This window comes from Tuber melanosporum, assembly GCF_000151645.1.
Source record: "Tuber melanosporum whole genome shotgun sequence assembly, scaffold_1, strain Mel28".
NCBI classification, from domain to species: Eukaryota; Fungi; Ascomycota; class Pezizomycetes; order Pezizales; family Tuberaceae; genus Tuber; species Tuber melanosporum.
In genome coordinates, this window is record NW_003298755.1 from 2,319,940 (window position 1) to 2,346,391 (window position 26,452).

General features: G+C 48.1%; 4 protein-coding genes; all 4 read right to left on the reverse strand.

Annotated features, from left to right (window-relative positions):
- Window positions 1-2,173: 2,173 nt before the first annotated feature.
- GSTUM_00004021001 (uncharacterized protein) lies at window positions 2,174-4,815 on the reverse strand. XM_002835181.2 is given in 7 exon segments: window positions 2,174-2,657; window positions 2,714-2,839; window positions 2,893-2,915; window positions 2,929-3,200; window positions 3,297-3,583; window positions 3,650-3,925; window positions 4,012-4,815. The coding sequence occupies 7 exon segments, from the start codon at window positions 4,055-4,057 to the stop codon at window positions 2,377-2,379; spliced, it is 1,311 nt and encodes a 436-aa protein (XP_002835227.1). The 5' UTR covers window positions 4,058-4,815; the 3' UTR covers window positions 2,174-2,376.
- A 1,855-nt stretch (window positions 4,816-6,670) lies between these two features.
- Window positions 6,671-8,949, reverse strand: GSTUM_00004023001 (uncharacterized protein). XM_002835182.2 has 4 exons: window positions 8,587-8,949; window positions 7,960-8,519; window positions 7,810-7,905; window positions 6,671-7,753 (listed from the first exon to the last, which is right to left on the reverse strand). Exons 1-4 carry the CDS (start codon window positions 8,707-8,709, stop codon window positions 7,090-7,092), a joined length of 1,443 nt encoding a protein of 480 aa, XP_002835228.1. The 5' UTR covers window positions 8,710-8,949; the 3' UTR covers window positions 6,671-7,089.
- A 5,755-nt stretch (window positions 8,950-14,704) lies between these two features.
- On the reverse strand, window positions 14,705-17,858 carry GSTUM_00004024001 (uncharacterized protein). XM_002835183.2 has 3 exons: window positions 16,903-17,858; window positions 16,718-16,844; window positions 14,705-16,615 (listed from the first exon to the last, which is right to left on the reverse strand). Exons 1-3 carry the CDS (start codon window positions 17,509-17,511, stop codon window positions 15,057-15,059), a joined length of 2,295 nt encoding a protein of 764 aa, XP_002835229.1. The 5' UTR covers window positions 17,512-17,858; the 3' UTR covers window positions 14,705-15,056.
- Window positions 17,859-20,123: 2,265 nt separating this feature from the next.
- Window positions 20,124-23,983, reverse strand: GSTUM_00004025001 (uncharacterized protein; the record flags this gene model as incomplete). Its single annotated transcript, XM_002835184.1, has 4 exons — window positions 20,124-20,504; window positions 20,562-22,697; window positions 22,848-23,282; window positions 23,393-23,983. 4 exons carry the CDS (start codon window positions 23,981-23,983, stop codon window positions 20,124-20,126), a joined length of 3,543 nt encoding a protein of 1,180 aa, XP_002835230.1.
- Window positions 23,984-26,452: the final 2,469 nt, after the last annotated feature.

A 26,452-nucleotide genomic window follows, 5' to 3' on the forward strand; every position in this document is an offset into this window, starting at 1 on the left:
TAAATTTGATGAAGTAAGATAGAATCGTAAATACAATATTATATTATTAATGTCTCTTCTCCGTTGCTTGATGATATCTAAAGCTTGGGAGACACTTCAATATTTATATTCCGCGTCTGAGTGTTTGCAGACTATATCTATTTATCATATAACTATGTACCTTTCTGATTATAACTTACAACGTCAGGTATTCTTAAAAGATGTGAACACCTGGAGACCCTGAAAATCACCATACCCTCTTTGGCAATTACAATATAGCTAACTCAGAACCATACTGTTCCTAATAGTAGTTATTCAATACTTGGAGTATTTAGACTTGTAGCCTAGTTCTCAAGTTGAACTGAGTTGACTCTAATTGTCTCCGTCGTTGATGATATGATCAGTTTCATCTACGGGTTACATCTGCAAAGGTAGTTGTAATCACAACCTTTTTTCAGGTCGTCTGACTTTAAACCTTCATAACTCCTTACACAACTGATAGATATCTTTGGGAGAATTTCCTACTAATTCGCAGAAAACTACTCCACTGGACTGATAAATATTCCTTCAGTCGGCAACCCTTGGTTGCTCTGGGTAATAGGATTTCAATCACTGTCATAGTATTGGAAGTTATCCTCGTAACTACAAGGCGTTCTGAAACCTAGTTGCAACACTCCGTGAAGTTCAATGGCTTCTATAATAGTATCCCTCAGAGTTCTATACTCTTTCAGATGTTGTAGGATAGATGTGAATATATTGGTCTCTTACTGAGATCCTTTACCATTCAATACCATCTCTTTGTACGAAAACATCTCAATACTTATAGCTCACTTCAAAGGTATCACACTTTTGAAGCCTTGTAACTTCCTGAGTAGTTGACGGATTTACTCCGTCCCACTTCTCAGACCTAGCCGAAGGTTCTCTCTCATATATCCTGCGAACAGGATCTGGTCAGACAGACGGCGGCGATGTATGCAGTGTTATTCTGACACCTTTAATTCTGTGGTATTATATTCACAGGACACAACTGAGATTGATATGTATAATGACATGCAGGCCTGATAAAAGGGCCGGAGGGGGGTGTTGGAGACCAGAGATTCCAATTCCAGGTGGGGTTACCCTACTTAGGGTGACTCCTAGGTATTGAATCCCAATATTCCTAATAGAAATATATGCTTATGGAGTGGAAAAAGGCCATCTTTACACCAATAGTCCAATACAGCACTGGAGTGGTAAACTTCCATATAAATCACAAGACCAATAAATACCATCACTTCAGCTCCTTTTACTGCTTACCACCTCCTTCCACCTTGACTTCCTGCTTCTTTTGCTGCTGCATATAAATTGGTATTTTGAGTGAGTTGCTCAAATTGCTCTTGATTAAAAACAAGTACAAAAAAATCAAGCGGTCGAATAGGTCGAGGTTTGGGGTTATGGATTGAGTCATATTGGCTAAAAGGGTCTTCTGGCAAATGTAGTATACGGTTATGTTGAGTTGGACATGCTCATATAGCTCCAGGGCAGGTACTGGTGAGAGATTTTGAGGAAACTGAAATTCGTATTGATCTTGGTCAATAGCTGCTTCGTGATCGTACTGCTCTTCATGGTTGGCCAGGTCCTCATTCTCCACAAGGTTTGGCCTTTGCCATTCTCCTAATCCTTGCCCTCATCATTGGAACTCCATCTCACCCTCACTGCTTTCATAGTTATCTGGTTGACCATCCATGGTGTTGGTTGTTTATCGCTCTGTAGCTTTTACAATTATCCCACAATATATTGTGCATCATGAATACTTACATCATAATTACCATGGTTGTTGCTAACTTTACATTCTACAGCTAGTCTCTCCATTGCCGCCCCTCCTACTCACCTAGTGTGACCATAGCGCCAGTGTTTGAAAACGGTTTAAGGGATGGCTCTGAAACCTGTATGATACTAAAGTTAGTATTTTTTGTATTCTTTGGGCAACCTAAGGAGGAAATTCAACGACCCCAAGTCGGCTACTTTTTGTCTAGTATGATACGCTTACACTACCATTGATTTCTGTTACCGGCTTCGTATCATGCTCGTACATGGGGTCAGACCAACCTTCGTGCATATAAGCTCATCCCTGTTATAGCTTGGCCGCATAACTCTAAAAAGTCAATCGGGTGTGACCCCCATCTCACATGTCATCACTAGAAATTCAGTAAAGTCGAGAGAAAAAGCCCTGCGTAATTTATTCTCTGAAAAATGAATTCATCGAATCATAAAAACCGCACAACACCTCCCAGAAAATTGACCAGCTGAATATGACACAAGGAGAATAGAAAAAGGAAGGGGGAAAAAGTGTAGATCCAACACCCAATCAACTAAACTAAACTATGGAAAAACTAGGAACGAGGTTAAGGAAATGTTTTACCACCAATCTCCCTGTGCTTTCATAGCGTTGACAACCTTGACATAACCAGCAATGTTGGCACCAGCAACAAGAGAAGGAAGCTCGCCATCGGCAATGTCATAGTACTCCTTGGCGGTGTTCAAGCAATTCCAGAAGCATCTCTCCATAATTCCAGCAAGCTCCCTGTCGACCTGCTCAGAGGTCCAGGAGACACGTTGGGAGTTCTGAGCCATCTCAAGACCAGAGACAGCAACACCACCACAGTTGGCAGCCTTAGCAGGGCCATACCAAAGACCATCTAGAGAAAATTAGTACATGTTCAAAAGAAGTGGGGAAATAGTAAACGCTACTCACCGGCCTTGCGACATCTACGATCATCCTCGTAAACGTTGATAGCCTCCTGGGTAGATCCCATGTTGGATCCCTCAGCCAAGAACTTGCATCCCTTGCCGATCAAGGCTCTAGCTTCCTGCTCGGAGACTTCGTTCTGGGTCGCAGAGGGAAGGGCGACATCGACCCTGTCGACGTGAGACCAGGGTCTCTCGCCAGGAAGGTACTTGAAGCGAGACTGGAAGGAATCTTCAGCGGCGTGGAGCTCGGTGAGGTACTTTCTATCGAGCTTCAACTGGGCAATGAGCTCAATGTCGGTCTCGTTGAAACCCTCCTCCCCAATGGCAACCAAAGCACCCTTGGAGTCAGAAAGTGAGATGACCCTTCCTCCAAGCTCGAGGACCTTAAGGGCAGCGTATTGGGCAACGTTTCCAGAACCAGAAATAGCAACACGCTTTCCAGCGAAGGTTTCCTTTCCACCGGAGCTATAAGAAATCATATGAGCAACATACTTTTGACAACGATCAGCTTTGCTCACCAATACGTCATAACAGGAGTATCGATAAGATAAGGGGATGAAGGGGGAAGAAGAAAAAGGCGAACTAACGTAGACAAGACCATAACCAGTAGCCTCTGGGCGGATCAAAGAACCACCCCAAGTGATTCCCTTCCCAGTCAAGACACCCTCAAACTGGTTCCTGTAGGACTTGTAGGCACCAAAGAGGTATCCGACCTCGCGACCGCCAACACCGATATCACCAGCCGGAACATCAGTGAATTGACCAATGTGCTTGGAGAGCTCACGCATAAAAGCGTAGCAGAAGCGGCGGATCTCGTTGTCAGACTTTCCCTTGGGATCGAAGTCGGACCCTCCCTTACCACCACCCATGTTGACTAAAGGGAAAAACAGAGTTAATTGGAACAAACTTTAATTATTAGGGGAGGTGGACAACAACTTACGTCCAGTCAACGCATTCTTGAAGATTTGCTCAAAACCCAAGAATTTGAGGATGGATAGATTGACGGAGGGGTGGAACCTCAAACCACCCTTGTAGGGACCGAGAGCAGAGTTGAATTGAACCCTATACCCACGGTTGACTTGGAAATTGCCTTGGTCATCCTCCCAAGTGACACGGAACTGGATAACACGCTCGGGGACGGAGACGACAGGCAAAGCAGCCTTGAGATCCGGAGAGGTCAGAAAGAGCTTGGATCCCTCAAGAGAGTGAACGAGCTCTAGTAAAAGGAAAGTTTGTCAGAAATTGACGGATCTATCACAGCAAACCCACGAAGAGCCAAAAGCTAGCGGAGAACATCCTCACCATTATAAGCTTGCTGAAATTCTGGCTCAGGGGCAAGGTTGGACATGTTGAAGTTTAACTGATCTGAGGTTGTGAAGTTTGGAAGGCTTTTGTTTGTTTTTTCTGTGAAGTGGGGTATGTGGAGGGAGTGGTTTGTAGGGTTGGGCGGAAGTGAAGGGGTAGATAAAGGATTCGCAAGTCTCGACGGGTTTGCTTTCTCGAGAGTCTTCACCTAGAGGCGTCACGTCTGGCTGCTCTTCGCAGAGGGGGGGGGGGGAAGGGCCTCCCTTTAAAGGCAGAAAGAACAACTCCCCACAACCCTGAAGGCCAAAAGACGAGCGGGAGAAAGCAGGGTATGCCCTCCGCAACGCGGTACTTTGGGGGATGGGGGGCGTAGGTTAGGACTGGGGGAGAAAAAACAACTATCATAATTATCATATCGTGCGATTCCAAAGAGGGCAAAGAGGGCAAAGAGGGATTTCTTTTGGCGTAATGCTCGACAGCAACTCAACTGCAAACCCTGCCGGACCGATCCTACCGGTAGTCTACTCGTAGAAAGAGAGCGCTGGCATTCCAATAGCGTGACATACATAACGCTGAAGATGCCGACATGGTCTCAGCACATTGTTTGCGGATGCTGTGTGCAAATAAAACATCAAACAAGTGAGAAGAGAGAAAGGTCACGGGTACGCAAGAGTTAGCGGTCTCTACCGGGGTACGAATGCAGGTTTTTTTGATTTGCGATAGAGCGGGGAGCGTTCTTTCTCAGAGGAAAGAAAAGAAAAAACGCTCCGATAACCTGAATGCAAAACATTTCTCAGGGTGTGGTGGTGATGGTGGAGCTGGTGGTGGTGGAGGAGCTGTACGAGTACTGCAGTGTATCAGAGAAGGCACTGGTAAACTGGGCCAGGAAATAGAATTGGGTTACATCTGGGGTTTCCATAACTGCCCGGAGAAGGTGGGATGTACTCTATCTCGTGGTAGGAGTGTGGGGTGAAAAAGTACCGGTAGGTGAAATACAGGAAGCACGGTGAGCACTGGAGCAGAGCCCCGTCGCCCCCTTCCTCCGCGCGGTCGGTCCCGGAGGGTGAAATCAAAAACGTAACAAAAAAGTCCAAAATCGGCAAGGTGGCACACAAGGGACATGCTTCAGATGAGAGAACTAGAGCCCAGAAGTTTGGTATTTGATGTTTTGATCGTGTAGGACGTTGATCCCACCAATGGGAGCGTAGCGATAAGGATCTGTCAATGACACCGACAAATAACGATAAACGGAGAGGAAAGGACGGTTTTGGTCATGGATCAGAGGGGAAATACTCGAGTAGTCTAGAGTAGAAATGAAAATCAATTGGATGGAGTGGCAGATAAAGCCAAAACGCTAAATACCCCACCTGCATACCCCGTGGTCTTGACATCCTCCTGCAAGATGGAAGGCAGCAGATGGGATCATGGTGGAAATAGTTGCACAACCGGCTACCTCCTACAACCAGCAAAAAAAAAAAGGGAACCACTCCAACATGCCATGCAGGGTATGCGCATACAGACTACAAAATTGAATTAAAATAACAATTTCACCTGTGTCATAGATATTCACAATACCTATTACAACTCGTTTTCCCCCTTTGAGCCTAAAGACGGACTGACATGAAGGAGGGGAAGTCGGTAAAAAGCCCGCCTCACTTCACTGTCCAGCATTTGGGGGTTCCACCGTTTGTCACTCACTCATCCACTCACTCACTCACTCGCTCGCTCACTCCGCTTCACCCCTCCCCCCTCTTGGTCCGTGGAGATGCGGATATCAGACGACACCGGAGATGCCTGAGTAGAAATGGTGAGACCAACGGGAAAAAATAATAATATATGGAATGAAGGTTGGAGAGCGGTGAGTCCCCCCTTCCCCACGCTCCCCAATTGGATGGAACCAACGACTTCTCGATTCTGGGGTTAAGTTTATCGGGAAGCAAAAAGGGTAGAATGACGAACCAAGGCGCGGTGCGGTATGTGGAAGCTGGATCCTCGCCTCCATCTCTCAGAAACCACGGTCAATTCTTTCCGCAGACTAATGCAGGGACACGGTTTTCGCCATGCTGAGCTGGACCTATACAAATAGACCACATCGGTCTAGATGACTTTCCCCTTCAGTTTCCTTTTCCCTTCAAGTTCTTTAATTGCAATAAAATTCATTTTCTAAACACTTCCTGTTCCCCGATTCCAAATTGATCGCAAGCACGGTGCGGAAGCATTTTAGCGCGGGTGATGAGGATGAAGTTCCTAAAGGCTGGAAGAATGACAGTCATGGATGTTGCTACAGCATTATACGCGGGCACCGCACTCCTGCCATACCCGCCGCAACGCCCAGGAATGACGGATAGCTAAGATGCTAATGATAATGATAATGCCGCAGTGCTGGAGTGAGCAGGAGGAATGGAGTTTGAAGAGCACACGAGTGCAACACCAGATTTGAGTACCGTATTTACAACTGGTATGAGGAGACTGTCCGCGAAAGTACTTGAAACAACCCCTACAAATGGCCCCCGGTCAAGTTTCAAGTTTCCTCCCATGTATGCCGATTTCCACTTATCCAACCCCAATATATAACGCATCAGGAGACGCAACTGACGCGCACGGTACCATATACCTTATGACCTGACTGCACAGCAAACCACAATATAAAGGGCCTTGATGTGAATACCAAACTATTTTGCGAGCAAACCGTTCAAATGATCGACAGTACAGGGATATGAAAGATTTTTGCACAGTCAACTACAAGCAGAGCTAAGAAAAAAGGTATAAAAAAAAAGGCACGAAAGATCATAAAGCGGAAACAAAAGACACCCAATCTACCGGCCCTCCGAATCAAAACAGTCCGAAGGCCCATGAAGAAATGCAAGAACAATATGTAATAACCTCTAAATAAGTCCGTTCCTGTTGCTCAATTTAATCACAAACGTGACTGACTTACAGATTCGGCGAAAAACAGATGAAGGGTAGATCAGGACTTCCCCTCCACCTGCTGATTATATCCCACCCGTTATAACACCAAAAAAAAAAACAAGGAAATCATTTCACAACCACAACAAGAGGCACTCGAACAAATCTTTACAATAAGGCGGCGAACCCAATTGTGATCAATCCCAGCGACCATCCGAAAGTCATGCTCTTAGCGGAACCAGCACCATTTTTCTTGGTGGAGTCACCGCTGCTTGACCCGGATCCACTGGCTGAGTCACTACCAGTTCCAGTGCCGCCACCAATGTTAATTCCAATGCCACCATCAGGGATATCAGACTGAGTGTACGTAGCGACCTCTTTGACAGTCTTCTCGGTGATCTCTTTACCCTCACTGTCGGTAATTTTGTGAGTGGTGGTGAACTTAGGGCCGGTAACGAATTTTCCCTTCACGAACTTGGTCTTGTCGACACCGCTCTTGATATACTCAGCGCCTTGGGTGGTGGGAAGAGTGAAGTTGGCGGTAATGCCGGTCAACTTGCTCGCAGCAGGGCAATCAACCGGGCGCGTTGGGTTGCTGGAACCTGAAGGAATGGTCGGTTCCTTAGGGGTCTTCTCGAACGCGTCACCGAGTGAATCAAACTCCTTGAGGATGACGGCATCTTCGTCCTTAGTGATATTAACGAGACCATAGTCATTGGGCTCCTGGGTGAACTCGTAAACCAAACCACCGGAGAAAACGCCCGTCATCTTCTCAGAGTAAAGAGCGTCGACCTCCTGCCAGATTCTGGGACGGACTTCGTTACAACCATACCTGATCACCCGTTAATGTTCAAATTTCCAAGATAGTAAAGCGGATAGAGGTTGTACTCAGTGAAGAAGATAGGAAGAGAGTAGTCCTTATAATCCTCAACAAGTTTGTCATAGCCCGACCCGGTGAAGGTGTTCTTACCACACCATTGATACCTTCAAAACACGTTAGAATCATATCCAATTACATACAAGCTGGAGGAAACTTACGAGTTAACACCCCAGAAATCAATATATCCAGTGTCACCGCACTCAAGATAAGCAGCAAGAGCAGTACGGAACCTCAAGTCATCGGCGTTGGAATAACCAACGGGGATTCGTCTGTGAATCTGATTGGTGATGTAGGCCTTCATGTCACGCACAACAGCCTTGACATAGTTGGGAGATGCCTTAGCGGATGTGGGGTCGAAGATAACTTCATTACCAGCCAAGAAGGCCAATGTGTTATCATACCCAGAGAATACATGCATAACGCTGAATATGTGCTCCGAGTACATGGAAGTGTAAGTAGTCCATGGCTCCTCGTTGTTCAAGTGCTGATGTTCGAGCGGAGTGTTGACATCCAAAACCAGGTATATACCAGCAGCGGCCAATATTGTCATACACTCGTTGTGATCCTGGGTGGGATCTACGGAGTAGACTCGAATTGTGTTGATACCGAGTTGCTGGAAAAGAAAGACATCACGAGCACACTTATCAGCATCGGTCAGGGGGTCTCCTCCCTTTTCGACATTAGCGGCACCACCAGGTTGGTAATCGACACCTTTGATCTATATAGTATCAATTAGCAAACTGACTCTAATAGGTGTCCGTTTGAAAGACTTGAGGACAACATACGAAGAACTCCTTCTTAGTTACGCTATCGATGAAGTGTCTACCCTTGAGCTCAATTGTGTTAATGGCAGTGGTCACACCACCTAGGAGGCCTAATGCACCAAGAAATGCAACAGTAAAACGCATTTTGAATGTTTGTAGATTGTGAAATAATATGCTGTTAGAGAGCGACTAGTAGAATTTTGCAATGCCGATGGGCTGACTAGGTTAAATGTTGTGATAGTATGTTTGCTTGTGGTAGCAGCGGACGAGGACAGTGTATCGCCTCTGATGTATACCGCTTACGCCCGGCGAAACGATGAGGGAACAATTAAAAATGGAAGGAAAAATGAAAGAGGAGAAAGAGAGAGTGTCGTGAAGGGTTGTAGGAGAATGGGTAAGGAGAAGAAGAAGGGAAGGGGGGGGAGGAATCGTCCTTGAAAAAGGGGATACCTGTGAGAGCCAAGACCCTCAATAAGAACTGAGACATATGCCAAAGAAGGGAAAGAGGGCCAAAAGGGGTGGAGGGTGTATGGAAATATGGTACCGCTGCGCAGTTGTGCACGCGCTCACACACACCCAGCCCAATTTCCCGCAACCAACCCAGCGCTATCTGTAAGGGGAACGCTATGTGTGATTGGCTCGGCAGGGGCAGCGGCCAAAAATCAAACCGCCGCCGGGGCCAAAAAGGGAGGTTGCCTTATTTCCACGACAAAGCCTGCGACCATTCAATCACCGCCAAACATCCCAAGCGAACCTCTCGATAATGATACAGTACCAGTACGGTACCAGCAAATTTCTTCCAAACGCTCAACAGAAGCCTTCCCCAGCAGAGGTAGTCCACCGCTCGAGAAGGACTTGCGGATCGGCGGAGAACTCCCTGATTTGATAATGATAGATACAAAGTACCTTGCCAACCTGGGCTCCTGCGTATAATTACCGTACGAGCACGGAAGGATGAGTGAGTGATCTGCATTTGAAAGGAAAATTGTGCTCGAGTTCAAATGTTCCTTCTCCCTTCCAAAGCCTGCCCCCCTCGGGCCCCGATGTGCCCGCTCCGCTCGTGCAATTTTTGGTTACACCATTTCGTTCCATTCCATTCCATCCGCCAGGCCCGAAGCGGGCCATCACCGGTATTCCTGGATGCAAAAAATCGCCAAGATGAAACGGTCAAACATATTCGAGTACTCGAGTATTGGGAGGGGGCCCCAAGATCTTCAACGATCCCGTAACCGCCCAAGACCTCTGTCACTATGGCGATGAAAGTCTGCTACAGCAATTCCTAGAGCACTAACTTAGGACTAAGAGCTCTCTACTCGTACAGAAACGCTCGACCCACCAGTTCAACTCGAATGTACTAGTACAAGTACAAGTATCATAGGTTAAAATTCGCGGGAAGGAGAGGAGATTTGGGGGGGAAGATGGAGATTAATTTGATGATCCAGATTCCTCTCAAGATGAAGAAAGGAGGCTGTGCAGTCTACCGGCATCCCGATACACGCCCTTTCTCTAAAGAGTAAGCATAAACTTAAAACGACCCACAACGGGACAGGGGCGTAATGCAAGGGGCAAGAGAGAGGGAACTGAAAGACAGACCGAAAGGGATCTCCAAGGTTACCGTACCCTACCCTCTCGAATTACGATCAGCGAGCTTCTTTGTAACAGTTCTCTGGCAAAGCGTTATTTTTAACTCAAGCCGCCGAGATGACTTCGCTACAAGCGCCGTGTTGTGTCCTGAGGCTTCTGATAAAGAAAGAGAGAAAGTCTAAAAGAAATATAAGTTAAGCTGATCAGCGGTATCACCAGCATAGTACCGGTACAAGCCTTGCATTCGTGATACGAAGATGTAAAATAAATACCGGTACGGTATCAGCAACAGAGAATGTTCATCGACACCATTATATTTTAAGTGCCCGAATGTATTGATGCCAGCACCGGACCCCCCTTTTTGTTCCAGTACTGCTTGTAACAGTTTCCCGAACACTGAAATGGCAAATCCACCCTGAGCATCTAATAAAGCTGAGTGTATGATGGGATCTACCCAAGCCTAGCATAACACTGGTACCTATCCCGAACCTGAAACATGCCGTCCTGAAACTTTCAACAAACGCCTTCTTTTTTGGAAACTCAATGCTTCCCTAGCTAGCTAACTTGTTCCCTGCTATCCGCCTCCATGAACCCGTCGGTCAGGATTATTATCGTACAATAATACTCGTACACGCTAGTTAGATTAGATTTGCTTGGTTCGCTCGGAAATCAATTATCCGCGGTTCGCATGCCGTGAGGGTTCACACAGATGATTGGGGGGCACAATTTTAGTCACGGGCTTTTCAGAACCGGTGCCTGTATTCTGGGGAGCGACAGCCCGCCGACATCTGGCTACTCTACTGTGCAATGCTCTAGTTAGATCTAGCAGATGATGGAGTTGTAAATTTTTTGGTTGGTAGTGTCAACTGGGCTTGTCGGCATGCCTCGTGGTGTGGGCAAGGTGCTCTGCACTCTGCTCTTGCATTTCAGGGTATTAAAAACCGCCATTGCGGGGCCCATTTGCTACGGCGCTCAGGAGACCGAGAACGGGTCTGGGCGACCGTGGGCACGGTAGTGAGAAGGTCACACTTGCGATCATAGAAGTGCTTGCGCTGGTACGGATACCGCAACTGGTAACTTTTTACAGCGCTAATATTGAAAATTCAATGATGTCCTTGCTTCCGCTTTATGGGGGACCGGCGGGGCGTAGATGATGGGGTTCAATGGATCTACTCGAGTACAAGTGCTGTGGTGGATCTACGGTACTATACGAGTACCGTACTACACTCGTACAGTACCGATACCAGTGTCGGGATTGTCCCCTGGGTCGGTAACTCTCCGCTATCGTAGCAGAGCCGATCCCCGGTTCAGCAAATCACACCCTGCGGCGTAGGCGTGATACCGCAATTGCTGGTATCAGCATTGAGTTGATCCGTTGCGTTGTGGTGGAACACCGGTAGACTGCCCCTCGTTTGATTGAAGCTCGAGAGAGAAAGCAAATTATCGCTACAATACGGTGCCACATATCATCGAAAAACGTTGCTACACGCTCCAGGAGAACATATGTGGCTATAACCGGTTACAGTGCCATATCCAGGGGCATTCAATACAACAAACCCTCGAATGGGGGATCTTCATCCAGCGATTGATCTGCAGACTAAGTTACAGAAGTTGCTTACTCGAGCATACGCCTGCCCTGCCTTGGGTTCTCGCACATGTATGAGAAGGTGAGTAATCATTATCGAAAAAGGAGAGTTGATAATGATATGATATTCCTCTTTCAGTTTACTACCGCACGGTACCCCTTCGTGCTCATTTGCTCATTCGGAGATGCAACATCTTGGGCTCGAACAACTGATCACTGAAAGCCCTTCCTGTGCTGGATATTTCTTTATGTTTGGGACCAAATGAGGACGAGATACCGGTATAGAGGGAGAACCGCTTTGTTTGAACCCCATACTTTTGTGGTATGTACAATTGGAATTGCTTCATTCTCTCGAGACATATTCGCCGGCATTTAGAGAGATTTACTTTGCAAATTTGATTTGCCCCACTACCCCATCCGAAGCTAGTGGATTCAAATCAGACCTAGAGACCCTATCATAATTATCTGGATCTGCGGGGTTGACAAATATCACCTACATGAGTGCCAATTCTTGCATCTGACCTAGTGAGATTTCCGGAGCTCCAGGGCGCGCGTGAGGGATTGTTTCTACTACAGTGCGACTCGAGCGGACCATGTACAGGAGATAAGCCTTGCAGATCCGCGAAGAGAGCACGGTTAACATCGGCGGTGCCTGGGATGGGGGCGGAGTGGCTAGCCCGCTGTACCGGACTAGCGAGCAAACTCCCACCGATACGAACTCCTTCCTGCACGAATTCGCTGTGCTATGCTCGAAAACTGTGCAGAAATAGACATGAGCAACAGATCCAATTTATGGGTCCATTGAAAGGTCGGCAGTGTGGTTGTACTCGGTCATGTTTCCGGGTATCCGAGGTTGATAGTGAATTACCATCAGGACGGCAAAGCTAAGGTGTGCCCCGGTGACTGAGAGATCAGTGATAGCCGTTGGGGAAAGCATGGTTTCTTATGCCAATTCGTTCAGAAACACAAACCCACTGGCTCATGATGATAACAACAATGTGTGCAGTGGTGTCGCTCCTGCATCTCCGGCAACGGAGGAGGAGACCAAAGTTATCCAGACAGTACATTAACTTGCCTTTTGTCTCCTCGGCCAGCGGACTTATTGTCCTTCTGAGCCAAGTCGAACTGGCACCTTTTCTCGAACGCAGTACATTCTATCATATTTGAGATTCTGGGGGTAATTAGAAAACCCGGAGAAATGGGCACTCATATCAATCTCATTTTATATTTCCTAGGCACTCACATGGAGTGTCTTGGATAGGGGTTGAACGAGGTGGTCAGTGAAAACAATCGCACCTTTTGAGTTTGGCACCAACTTATATTGTATCTCGATTGGCTATATCTCTCTTGTGAAAGTTGCCTTGGTCTTATCGTGAGCAGAATACTTGTATCGTATGTTAGGATACGATACCGTGCGGTATTAATTTAATAAGACAACAACCTATTTGACCCCCCTTCTCGATCATGTTCTTCGAACAGGTTTACCGGTATGGTGCCTCATCTATCCACCCCACCCGCACCAACCATGGAGCTCCTCATCCGTTGTGCTGCTAGCTATTACTGCCCTCGCCACCGCCATATCCGCCAAAGATATATCCGACCTCCAAGTCTGCGGAGGACGCCCCCAGAATGCCAACTCAGGTCATAGATCATCCCAACCACACCGCAACCACTTACCTCCCTAGCATGACCGGAAGCGCGCTAATAGGCCTTGACTACACCTGCTCTCACGCTGGATTTTCTGATGGCGCATCGACCCGCATTCAAGAATCTTCCAATGTCCTAGTAGGATCGAGCGGTCCGGGAGATAGTTACCTGGGAGGGCGGGTATCGATAGCGCACCGTACATCAGCGTTCATTGCTGAGTTGTTTTTTTCCGCAAGGATGCGGGGTATCGACGTACCGTATCGATCCATGTGCCGTTGGAGAGAAAAATCGGCATAACAGGAGGACTCACGATGACTGGTTTGCACCGCCGGCTGGGGGGACCTGTGTGGGGTGGTATGATACAACTTCTTTGACGGTGGGAGATATGGACGTCCACCGCATCTCCTGTATCACGATCATGTTGTGTGGGATGACTTCGAGGACTTTTTCGGTGTCTAGAGTGCGTATCATGGGCGGGATCTCTATGATATTCGTACCTCCTCCTCATCTTTGCGAGTGAGGTTTCTCCCTTCACGTGTCATATTTACTTATATTTGTGGGGTTGGTTTTGGAGTTGACGTTATACATATAGGTCGACTTCCCTTGAGGATTTATCCCACCACCACGACGCCAAACCAAACCCAGACAAGTGCAACGAGTGATCCCACGTGACCCCATCCAACGCCCTCCCCTACCAAAACCCTCACGACGCTAGAGATCCCAGAGGGGGGAGGGGGAATACCCGTCCATAATATTATCATATCATACCTACGCCGTAGTATACATAGTATCAACCGAAAATTCAACCTACCCCGACCCCACTCCCCATGCGGCCGGCAATTACGGTTGTCCTCCCCTCTTGACAGCGTTACTAGACAATACCCGCTGCGAGCACGGAAATGAGGGAGGGGGAGTGGGCCCCTTTCGAGAACTCTCGCTTTTGCTCGGGGTTGGGGTTATCTTGGGCACTTCTCGGGTGTATATATGGGTATCGGTCGCCTTCGCCCGGCGATATCATATCATACTTCTACGTAGTTGAAAAGATCTACTTGAGTCGATACCTGGCTCTGGAACTACTGTATCATATTTCCAAACTCCTCTGCGCGATCACAACATCTCACCCGGCGGTTGCAGTGCGTGTATTTACCATGATAGTCCGCCTCGGGCCGCGAGCGTGGTAGAGTAAGAGCAGCAACTGTATTCTACCAGCTGTTCCACAATATCACCTCCTTAGATACTCCCCCGGGTCGCTGCTCCCATACTAGCATCCCCTCCGTTCTCATAAAATCGCAAACGAAAAGTAAAAGTAGTTCGAGAAAAGTTAGAAAGCACCCGCATTGGACCACTAAACGAACAAACTCGCAAAACCCTCTACTAATAACAGGGTAGAAACTCGAACAGACCGTGCACGCCGACGAATCACAAGTGAGCAGTAGCTAAACATAATAAAAGAGTGCATAACCACCCCGTCTCCCTCTTCCAGATTCTCATTACCTCCGCATGAACTGCAATCCTACCGCCACCATCAAACACCATATCACACAATTTGCAGTGCATCGCGATCATGAACGCTTGAGACGGGGATATTAAGGCATAAAAAGAAAAAGTAAAACAGACCAAACTGAAAACACCAATCCATCGTTCGCTCATGCCATCTTAGCCCAACCGACTTGGATCACTGCCCCCCCCTCCCCTTAAGCCTGCTAGGTGTGTTTCTAACAAGCACTTCAACACCTTTGGCCCGTTCCTCGTACAAAGCCCTCAACTCCTCGACAACTTTACCTCGTCCCTTCATACTTCCAACCTCAGTTTTCGCCCTCTGCATAGTCGGGGGCGGTGGTGTCCGGCTCTTGAGCTGGACGTTCTTCTGTACCTGGGATTGATTTAGCGAGTTGGCGATATCGGCGACGGATGGGGATGAAAACGACGAGGAGCGCAGTGATGACGAGGGGAATGTGGAAGAAGCTGCACGGCGTATTACACGCGGTGGCTTCGTAATAGGGGATGATGATGTAGAAAGGTGGGGTGATGGTGATGATGGGTCGGGGATCAAAGATGACGGTGTGAGGGTTGGGGGTTTCGGACCTATTTCGGGTGGGTTGTTTGTAAAACTCTGGAATGATGCTTTCCTCTGTAGTGCCCCTTCACTCGATTTTGTGGGGATTGACGGAGCGGAGCCCCTCCGGGGGAGTTCCTCATCGGCCGAGAGTCCTGGAGTGGGAGAGCGTTTTGTATCTTCCCTTTGCTCTTCGGGTTCAATCAATTGCCTCTCATCCGGTTCGCTAGTTGGGGGGAGATGTGTGACCGAACTAGAAGCACTGCCGGAGACCGGTTTCCGAGCGGTCATTCCGCCCTCCATTTCCTTCGTGCCCATGATACCCGGAAGCCTTTTCCTCTGAACAGGCTGCATACTACCCATCGAATACGGTGGGGGAGACCCCGAGGGCGGCGGCACCTCGATCAAGCTTGAGCTGCTCCCGCTGCTACGACGTACCGGGCCGCCCCTATTTGGCAGCTCCGGCGCCAGCTCTTCGATCCTCTCGATAGCTATTTGGATAAAAGTCCTCAAGCCATTACAAGCTTTTGCATCAGCCATCATATCATCCGACTTTAATAAACTTGGCGCGACGCAAACGGCCAAATTGATTGGACTCATCTTGTTTACCGCCGAATTCTGTGCAACCAGCGCGAGCAAAGGCAATAGATGCCGCAATAGAAGGACTCTACTGCTCTTGGGTAAGCCATCCTCTAGCAGATCCTTCACCTTCAGGAATGCCTTTTCATCACCAAGCCCCGCCTCTTCGAATGATATCAAATCCTGGTAGAACCTCACCGGGACAAGAGGCTCTGGAAGGGAGCGGTAATATAGCTTAACTAAAGCTGCTGCCATATGTGGACCCCACTCATCCCATTTGATATATTGCCTGCGGTCATACGCTTCCCGGACGACATCGAGCAGGGCCTGGGACGGAGTCACTCGGAAAAGTCCTTCCACACATAAGCACTGTGATCTCAAATAACGCGCAGTATCTACCAAGACTTGTGGAAGTGGCATGTTTTCGCCAACTCGTGGTGGGTTGGCAGCGGTATGGAAGGGTGGGCACCCAAATATTGGAGGGGGGGGGTCCGGAATTGAGATTGTTGCGGCAAGCTTTCGATCATGTAGGTACACCGCCGGAGGGATGTGAAGTTGGGTAATGTCGATATGGTTTGCCAGATCGGTGAGGGTGTTTACTATAACGCAAAACAAACAATTCCGGCGGCCAAAAGTTAGAAATCAGGACAACTTATATGTGGTAGTAGATATAGAAATGTGGGATTAGGAGTTTCACATACGGTGAACGACCTTCTCCCTGAACTTGACGGATACCACCCCCGCCATTACTTCCAAGATGACCCTAACCCACGCCCTTTCATGAACAACCCATAGCTTTCGAATTCTCTTCTTCAAGGCTCTCCCTAACTGTTTCATCCGTAAGTGCTTTGTGGCCCTCACAAGTTTGAGCCCGGAACGAACGTACCAGATGATAAGCCTGTAACGTCCACGCCCAAGATGGTCTATTCCCTTTTCCCGCATTCACCCCTCCTTCTTTGCCGCCAACGTTGGCACTGCCACCACCGGCGAAAAACACAACAGAATATCCGCCACCATCACTCTCCTCGCCGAGCTCGTCGTCTCCGGGTAGAATACTCAGCACGTATGGCAATAGCTCGTTATAATCCACCTGTCTAGTGTCCGGAAAACTAGCCGCACAGAGAACTAACAGCGGCCCGCCACTAACCGGACAGGCACCAGCCCTGTAGAGAATCTTCGCGGCCAACCCGGCTAGGGCGTGATCATATTTGGGATCCCCTTCTTCCGGTGCCTTTGCTGCCGGAGGCGGGGAAATGCTTCCGGGTAGCTGATTGTATGTCTCGCGCCGGAAGTCTTGGAACTTATCCGGGACCTGGGAGAGTTTGTCGGGAACTTGAGACAGCTTGTCCGGGACCTGGGATAGCTTATCCGGAACCCAGGCTATTTTGCTCTCAATTTTGTTCTGTATGGTGTTGAACCTATCTGGCATAGAGTCCCTGAGCCTATTGAATGTTGAGCGAGCCGATGAGCCCGGAGGCGGAGAACGGCGGCTCATCGTTGTTGTTCACGTTTTAAAGCTTTGTGCCTTGTTTAGAAGAAGGGAATCGGGCGGGAGGGTAGAGGACGAGGAGGGGGTAAAGAGGAAGGTGAGAGATGTGTTGACCGTCTGGTTGGGATGGAGTTTGTGCACGATATGTATGCAGGTGATCGGTCTGGGGTAGCGTGGGCTATGTCCTTGTTACACGACGTAATTGATGAGAACCCAAAAAGGATGCAACTGGACAGACTACCGCAGCAGTAGGAACAGCACTGAAGCGGCGATACCACGGACACAGCACAGGGGTGTAATGGTATCGTTGAAGCGGAGAAGGGAGGGATAGAAGTGAGACAGGGGACGAGGGGGGGATGAAGATGAAGAGGGGAGAGAAGCAGACTGCCCGTACAGTTATTACAACGGGAGGGTGTCTCACCCAGTGGGGGGAGCAGGGTCACTTGTTCACTCACTGGCTGCGCTGACGGTACCGTCAGAGACCCGGGTCTTCCGACGGGAAGGCATTGCGCTGGGGCCCATCAAGCACGAAAAACCGTGCACACACAAAGTTTCAATCATATCCTAAGACACGCCTCTAGCCCAGCTGCAACTATCATAGTGTACTGGCAAGGAGTGTCTGATCTCCATAGACTACCGTAAATTACTCCCAGCCAGAAGTTTGCGAGCTGAAGGCTCTTCTCCCTTAGTGTGCGCCAAGAGCTGAATATCATCCAACCATATTGGGATCCTAGCTATCCATCGTGCTTCAGGCAATCCAAGACCCTGAATATCACCATTCAAATCGCTACTGGTGGTGGGGGTGATCATTGAAGTTGTACGAGTACCACAGTTTTGCGCCCTTGGGTAGCTTACGTCACATCCACGGGGTGGCACGCCGCCCGAGCATCCCAAGGAAGAAACTGTTTAGTGAATTGGACTACTGAAAATAATACTGTATCATACGCGGGGATAATTTACTTTACCTATGGGCTACCACAAAGTACTAGATCAAAATGTTTCTCATTTGATGGCCTTTTCACACCAGGAGCTCACATCTTCAGCCCCCACCGGTAGACACCAATACCTATCATACGGAGAGATGCTGGTCAAGTCGGAGGTACTCGTAGACCTTTCCCTGTATGGTATCATGGTATCATAGCTTTATTATACAGAGCCCCGTTCAAATCTCAAGTCACTTCCACACCAATCGATACAATAACAAATAATAAGCTCAGTTCTAACTCATTTTATTTATGCCCCCAAGGTGTCAAGCACAGCACTGTCATGTTTTAGGATATCTCGTATGATAACCAGGGTCACCACGAAAAAAAAGAAAACAGCGAATAATAATTTATTATGATACAAGAATAATCAACTTTAAATGGCAACTACTAATCCACAAGCATTGTACTGTGGTCTGGCTAACAATCCAACCCAACTCTCATCCCCGGGAAAATTCACACGAGCAGCTATTGACTACCCACGCTAGATTCCGTTCTCACCATTGCAGATTCGCATGAGGACATCATGAAGAAAACCTTGACTTTCAAATGACTAACTTAAACTCCTGAAAGAAAAAAAAGCATGGCCCTCATTTCCAATATCCATCCGTCTGCAACTCCACAAACCACCATATCTCTTATGCAAACTTTTCCATACAAAATACAGCACACTCCGGTTCGCAAACTTGAACGGGAAAAATGAGAAGAAGAAAAAACACCCCTTGATATCGCCAATGACAAGACAAGAGAATGAAAGAATATCATAGGAAAAAGACAAATAGCGAAATACATGGTTACATTTTTCCATCCTTTCCCGTCCTTAGCGAGTAGGCGCGAGCCAATCTTTCCCTCTTTGATATTTTTATTTTTGTGAGAAAATCCCATCCAGTTCCAACCCAACCATGCCGAGAGAAAAAAAAGAGGAAGAAAATCATACAGCGAAAACAAAAGGTACAAGAAACGAGAAGAATCTTCCGGGGGGGGCTAGAAAGGTGAAAGGGAAAACGCTGAAATACCTAGGTTCGTATTCAGTGGGTGAATTTGGGCGAAACTAGGGCGCTAAGAACTTAGGACCAAAGTATACATACACAGAGAAGAAAGCGAGATGAGCAAACAACAAACCGAGCGAGAAGAGAAAGGCGAAGGGTATCAATTGGGATCTCGAGGTTGGAAGAAATAAACCTCTAAAGGGGACAGATACGCAAGCTGTTGCCCGGAGCCACTTCGATGGCGTATCTGGAACCGAAAAATGTTGAGTAAAAATATAAAACAGTAAAAAGCCCAATGCGTTGCTCCGTTCCGCTCAAAAGAAAAGAAACAGAACCCCCAGACACTATGATGCCAAATGAAACTCGTAAACGCCATGAAGCACAAAAAAATCAAACAGCCAAGCAACGTATGATGGTACAAAGAGAACAAAAAATGAAGTTCGGAAAGTTGAAGAACCTAGGTCGAATCCTATAAACATGTCGAAAGCAAGAGTATGAAAAACACCGTGAACCCGGTGCTGAAAACACAAACATCAATAAGCATCTAGAGCAAGCTGGCTGCCCAAAATCACAAGTCCGGACAGTGCCGGCTCCCAGCAATCGAATAATGGCGCGCGGACGAGAAGATTTACAAAAACGTTATTCCTCAGGTCGCAGACGTAGGCACTTTGAAAGCATGTGCCCAACTAAATAGATCGATCTTCTGGGATTCCTTCGGTGCAACAGCGGCGGGTGTGGAAGGCTCGACAGGCGCGGGTCTTGGCTGAGTCTCACGGGGTTCGAGGAGGAGGGAGCGGCGGTAGAGATGTTGAACGTCTGCCGTTTTTGAGTTATGTACTCTGTCGATCTGTGCATCGATCCACTCTTGCATCTCAGGCACCTCGGCAATCCTATAAGGAATTTGGAATCGCTGAAGCTCAGAGATGATACGGGCAGTCTTGACGTGCTTGTCAAAATTGATGAGCTGCTTGGTCGAACCTTCAGAAACAGGCCGCTTTGACGGATTTCCAACATCGATGAAGGTCAACTGAGGGAGAAAGCATTAGTAAGGATAGAGGAACATAAAGCTAATTGGTGGACTTACATCGGTCAAGTATGTTCCCAGGAAAGGCAAACATGGGGGAACATGGCCGCGTAGCCTTGCACGGAGAACAGCGTGGTTTTTTGAGACATCAATGACTGCTCGGAGGTGATCAAGAACCAATTTGGTCTTATACGAGACTAGCTCCCACGTTCTCTTAAGACGTCCGATAGTCGATGTGTTCAAGGTGCACATGATAGCCATTAGGGAGTCGTAGTTGTTCAACTCTAAGCAACGATCGGCAACCTTGATCCAATGCTTGATGAGGATGGCTCTGCGCTTGGGATCAGTGGCATCCAGAATAGTCTCAGCAACAAGATTGGCGAGGTCCGTCGATAAAGAAGACATAGAAAGAACGTTAATAGCCAATGATCCCCTCTTCTTGGTCCACTCTTGAGCCAAAAGCTCTTCCGGAAGAATAGAGCAAAACATCTTGGATTCCTTCAAAGTCAGCTGCCTTGCGAGTTCCGAAGGATCGAAATCGAGTACGGTTGGGTTGGGCCCACCAGTGAGGGCACTTCGGAGAAGCGAAAGTTGATTCCTGGTGACAACGGGGGGTTGGATAGGAGTTTCGGGGAGGGTATATTGGGTTGTAGCCGTAGTAGCCTTTCCAATGCCAGAAACCAGACGGGGTACAAGGGGACCGTCAGTTGAAGACACTTTCTCAGCCAACTCTTCAAGGCGTTTCCCCGCCGCTGGCAAGATGGCCTTCAATTTACCTTCGGCGAACGAAGTAATAGTCTCCAAACCCTCATCATCAACGTTCTTCCTCCAATGCGATTCAAGCCACCCCTTGAAGACGTTATAGACACGGAGGCGCACGGGTGCAGCTCCGGTAGTACTATCTCCCACAGAATCGAAACGATCAACCAAGGATTGCGCAAACTCCTTCGGTGTCGTAAAAAGGCGGAAAGTAAGATAAAACGTGGCGACGAAAACAGCATCGGGAGTCGAATCATGGACTGTAAGCCGTTCAACAAGGGCCGGAAGGGTTCCTCCTGTAATCTGACCGTCCCTGTTGAATGTCAAGTCTTCAAAAACTTGTTTCCCGGGTACCAAAATCTCACTTCCTGATCCACTCTCTAGAGATATTTGACTTCCCACCAGGGTAAGATCGAGACTGAGCAATGGGGTAGAAATACTGGTGGAGGAAACGGGCTCCGGGGTAGTTGCCCTGGTCGAGGTCATGCTTAGCTCGGAACCTCGTACGCTGCTAGAAATTGTATAATCAGCAGTAGTTATTGAGGAAGCCCCAATGCTGTCAGCCCTAATACTCTTTTGAAGCAATGTCTTTGAGTCCACATCGCGCTTCTGAGCGGTTTCACTGACATTGTCATATTGCGCTAATAATGGGGTAAGTTGAGGAAGAGGAGCAATAACAGATGCAGACGATGATCTTCGTGGTAAAGATGCACTCGGACTGCCAGGAACGATTGTAGAAAAAGCGGGATTCGATTCGGCCATTGTTGTATCCGCTGTGGGACGTTCAACTTCAAGCTCCGAAACAGGAAGTGTCGGAAGTGGTTTTTCATCAAGTGGGTCCTCTTTTGGAGGGGGTCTCGGCGGAATTTTCTCTGGTGTGGGCGGCGGGGGCATCAATTGCCTTTCTAGCTCTGCCTTTGCGGATGCGGAAAGCCCAATTGCGTCGTCAATAAGTTTTCCTTCCGGGGTCGTAATTCCAAGACCTATATCAAACGGTCCTAAATGTAACTCGAAGTCCCCTATTTTTTCAATAACGAATTTCGACTTTGCGACACATTCACCAGCTCCTCTAACACAGCCCGTTGCCGCGTCAACCAATTTCTTCCCACTATCAGGTATCATAATTCCTTCTTCATCTACTTCTTCCAGCTTTCCACATCCGGACACAACCTCTTTCGCAGCGGAAATCAGCGCCGATATTCTGGCATCCATGGCCTCTTTCGCAAATACTAAGGCCGCGGCTTTAGGATCTCTTGCTTCCACCGCCTCCACAATTGCTAACAACTCACGCGCTGCCCTAACCGACTCTTGCTGCGTAAGTTGGAGTTGTGGAGTAAACCGAGCCTCGTGATAAAGTCTACCGATATACGACCCAAGATATGACAAAAGAACATCATGCGTAACATTGAGACGAGCCAATGCATATGCAGGTTGTAACTGGCTTCCAAAAATTTCCCTGTCAGGTGACGATGGGCTACCTGCACGGGGTGTCTGCGAATAAGGAGTCGACGGCAATGGGTGAGAGTCTTGCGGTTGGGGAGGCGAAATGAGTTGCGAACCCCGATAATGACTTACACTATGACTTACACTCGAAGAACGCGATCTAGTGTCGTGGCCTTCGGTGTTGCCTTCCGGTGTCTGGTCCCCACGTACAGAGTTTGCGCCCGCCATGCTATGAGTTGTCGAGTCAGCCGGGGGTGTGGGTGGCACATGGTCATCTGCATCCTCCCCTTGAGCGGCCCCCGCTTCCTCCAGACTAAAATTATTCTGTAGGTTATGGCGCTGGTTCCAGATATCAAGAAATCTTACACCCCGCACCACAATTTTAAAACATCTTAAAATCATCTCATCAGTGACATCTTCGGTCGTAGGCTTGGCCGAACTATATTCCGAATGCCCAGGAAGTCGCTTGGCTGTCTTGACCAAAGCAGACAGTTCGGTCAACAATACCTTTCGAGTTCTCCGAATGCCGTCGTTGGATTTGACATTGGATGCTTCACGGGTTAAACATTCGGTTGTCTCCTAAAGATAATGGTCAGTAAATAACCAAATGACCAAAACATGAGTTTCCCGTTTCAAACGAACGACAATCCATTCATCCGTTTATAACCGGGAAAAATCTACAAACTCACTAAAAGATGCCGGACACCAGCCACTACACTTGTCACAGCAACCTGGCTAGCACGTAATCCCCCAGCGGAACCACCTCTGAACTTGTCGAAAAGCACAGCGCAAGCTTTCAGCAAAGGCCTAATCTGTTCGGGGTCAAACTCGTCGCAGTAGTTAGTAGGTAGCCATCCCCGAGCTCCGGAGCTAAGCATAGTCCCATCTGCCCAGCCATTGGTATGAACCGAATGCACGAGAATCACATCCCCCAGATTCAATGGTAATGTTACCGTAGATGAATCTGCTGAGAAGTTCGGATGGAATTCATAAAAAGCTCTTAGGAAAGGCTGAAAAGGTGGCGCCGGTTCTTTCCCAGGACCTTGCGCCAGCGAATCCTGAGAAGTATTGGGCGTTGGAGGGGGTGTTATCTGCTGGTGGGAGGAGGTGTGTGAATATGTGCTCGCAGATTGACTCCGGGAATGCGGTTGGCTCCTTGGTCGAGACTTTCTCGATGCATTGCTCAAGCTTCTCTTCGGTTTTGACGTCTTCTCTATTCGCAAAGGCGCAATGTAGATACTTGAATGTTGAGTGGAAAAGTCAGTTTCGTCCATGGTCATTTCTACTCGTGATTCCGAGATATTGCTGTCATTCCACGAGTGAGATATCTAAGGACGTTTCAATGCTGTGATGGATTTGATCGGTGAACAGCAGCAGCAGCAGATGAACTATACCACGAGAAGGAGGTGTCTAATTATTTTTATTAGATATTTAGTACATCAGATTATAAGCTGCTTTGGTCATCGCTAGCAAGGGCCCTCTCTTTCCTTCTTCCTCCCTTGTAGCAATAATAACAAGCAGCTGAAGAGAAAACCTACCTGAGTAGCAGAAAGATCACCCTAGCTCGTAATCGGTGAAGCGGTTGTGCTGGGTTGTGTTGGGATGCAAGATGGGTTTGGCTGACCTGTGGGTTCTAAAGTGCCCACGACTAAAGAACAGCCGGGAGCTTGCAGTTATCGTTGTTCGTAGACGCAGTCGTAGTCGTCGTCGTTGTCGCTGCACAAGTGGTAGATCCCAAGGCGTGCGTGTACCAGTACTATCCTTACAACACTATATCGCAACGCAACGCAATGGACGAACACCCGCTCTCGAGAATGCACAAGAGGAATTGAAGAGAATGGCGATAGTGAGGAGAACGGTACAACCCGAGGAATGAATAGAGGAAGAAGGATTATTGGAGGAGGGGGGGGATGAGCGGGAGAATATGGGCATGCACGGGATATCAACGAAAGAGAAGAGACAACCAGGTTGCACCCAGCAGAATGGACGGTTGATCAATCTGTGCTGGAATGATAAAAAAAACAAGGCGGTTTGTGAAGGGCACATACGCCCAGAGAAGTACTGGTGCTGCTTAGGAGAAAACGACTCTGGCACCGGTGGGGGAGGCTTGTGCACATATTCGAGAAAGGCAAGGGAACGGAGCTTTCTCTTCTAAGTTAGGAAGAATCCCTCCATTTCCCTCTCACTCTTGGTGCCAATTTGGGGGGGCGGACACCAAAAAGATACCAGGGCTACCATAGATGTGTGAGAATTACAGCAAGTATATACTACGAGTACACTAGTGCAATAAGGCAGCCCTCAAGACAGCACGATAGAGGGGAATAAGAAGGCATTTCTTGGCCAACTACTCCTTCCCAGCCTACCGTGGCGGTGGATGGGAAAAGCATCTCCCCCAAAACCCTTGAATGCTTGTCCTGCTGCCCGTGCTCGGTGCTAACCGTGAATGTTCCCCCTGTTCTATCTGCGCACTGACTCAAATCTATTCGCCAAGTTGATGGTACTGTACAGTACTCGTATAGTACTTCCATCCATACCGGCATATCTCTGTGTCGACAAGGACCCCAACTTCCCTCCCCCTCCCTTCCCCTCCTCCCCTCGACAGTTGGGCTTTTCGCATCTCTGTGTCGTCGGCAAATGAGCAAGGGGTGGTGGAACGGCGGCATGTGTGTGGGGAGGAGGACGGACAGGGAAAGGGTACTTGTAGGGGGGTACGGCAGGGGGGTTGCTTAGGGAGAAGGGAAAGTGTTCGGTGCTGTGCTCGTGCTCGTGTACTTGAGTACAGTACGGTATGCAAATGGACATGCGTAGAAATGAAAACCCAAACAAAATAAAATAAAAAGCCCATATTAGTTCGTCCAACCCAGACGATCGGTGGGCAGACCGAAAGCTACCGATAGGGTGGAAGAAGTGAAGGAACGAAAGACAAAAATTTGACCAAATGAGCACGCCTCAATTTCCCCAATGTCCAACAACCCCCGATTCGCACTGATCACAAATTTATTAGAATAGGTCACGTCCGAAAGTGGACAAATGGTATCCAAGAGCTGGCAAAGTTGACTAATAGTCACTCGATTCATAGCTCCGTCTGCTGAGGTCGTATTGATGATACTTGAATAAAATCACAATCCATCGCGTGACTCTACTCTCTCGAACAAGTTGGATGATGGAAAGGGCCATTCGTATAACCACTTTATCTCCCACGTCCGACTGGCTGAATACAAGAGGACCAGTAGTCGACGGCACGATACGGCGAACGGAGAAGTTTAAGGAGACTACAGTAAATCATAATCTCATTTTCTGCACCAGAGGAGCACTTGATGTTTTGCACCCACAATAGTCCAATTTGGAATGCTACAAGCGTAAGTAAACCCCTGTTCCCAGACATTAATCTTGGTGACACTCGAGGATTCCCCTCCAAGAGTTCAAGTTACCGAAGCAAATCCCGTTTAGCCCAAGTTCCTACTTGTAGAGCATCTCCTCGAGTATGCAGCCACATGCAGCTCAGGTCACGTTTTCCCCCAGCTCTAACCTTCTAAAAAGTGAACTTGTCCAACAAAGAGATCGCGTGTGCTTTTCACTTCATCTCTCCATCTCCACCATATGTTACCTGAGATAAAGAAAAGAAATTCCTCCCCCCCCCCCGATTTTCGCAGTGACAAGCTATTGAGGTAGGGCACAATGGAATGGAGGTATGAGAGAATTGACTTCAGCTCGCTGAGCGATAGCCATATATCATTTTTCAGCAGATT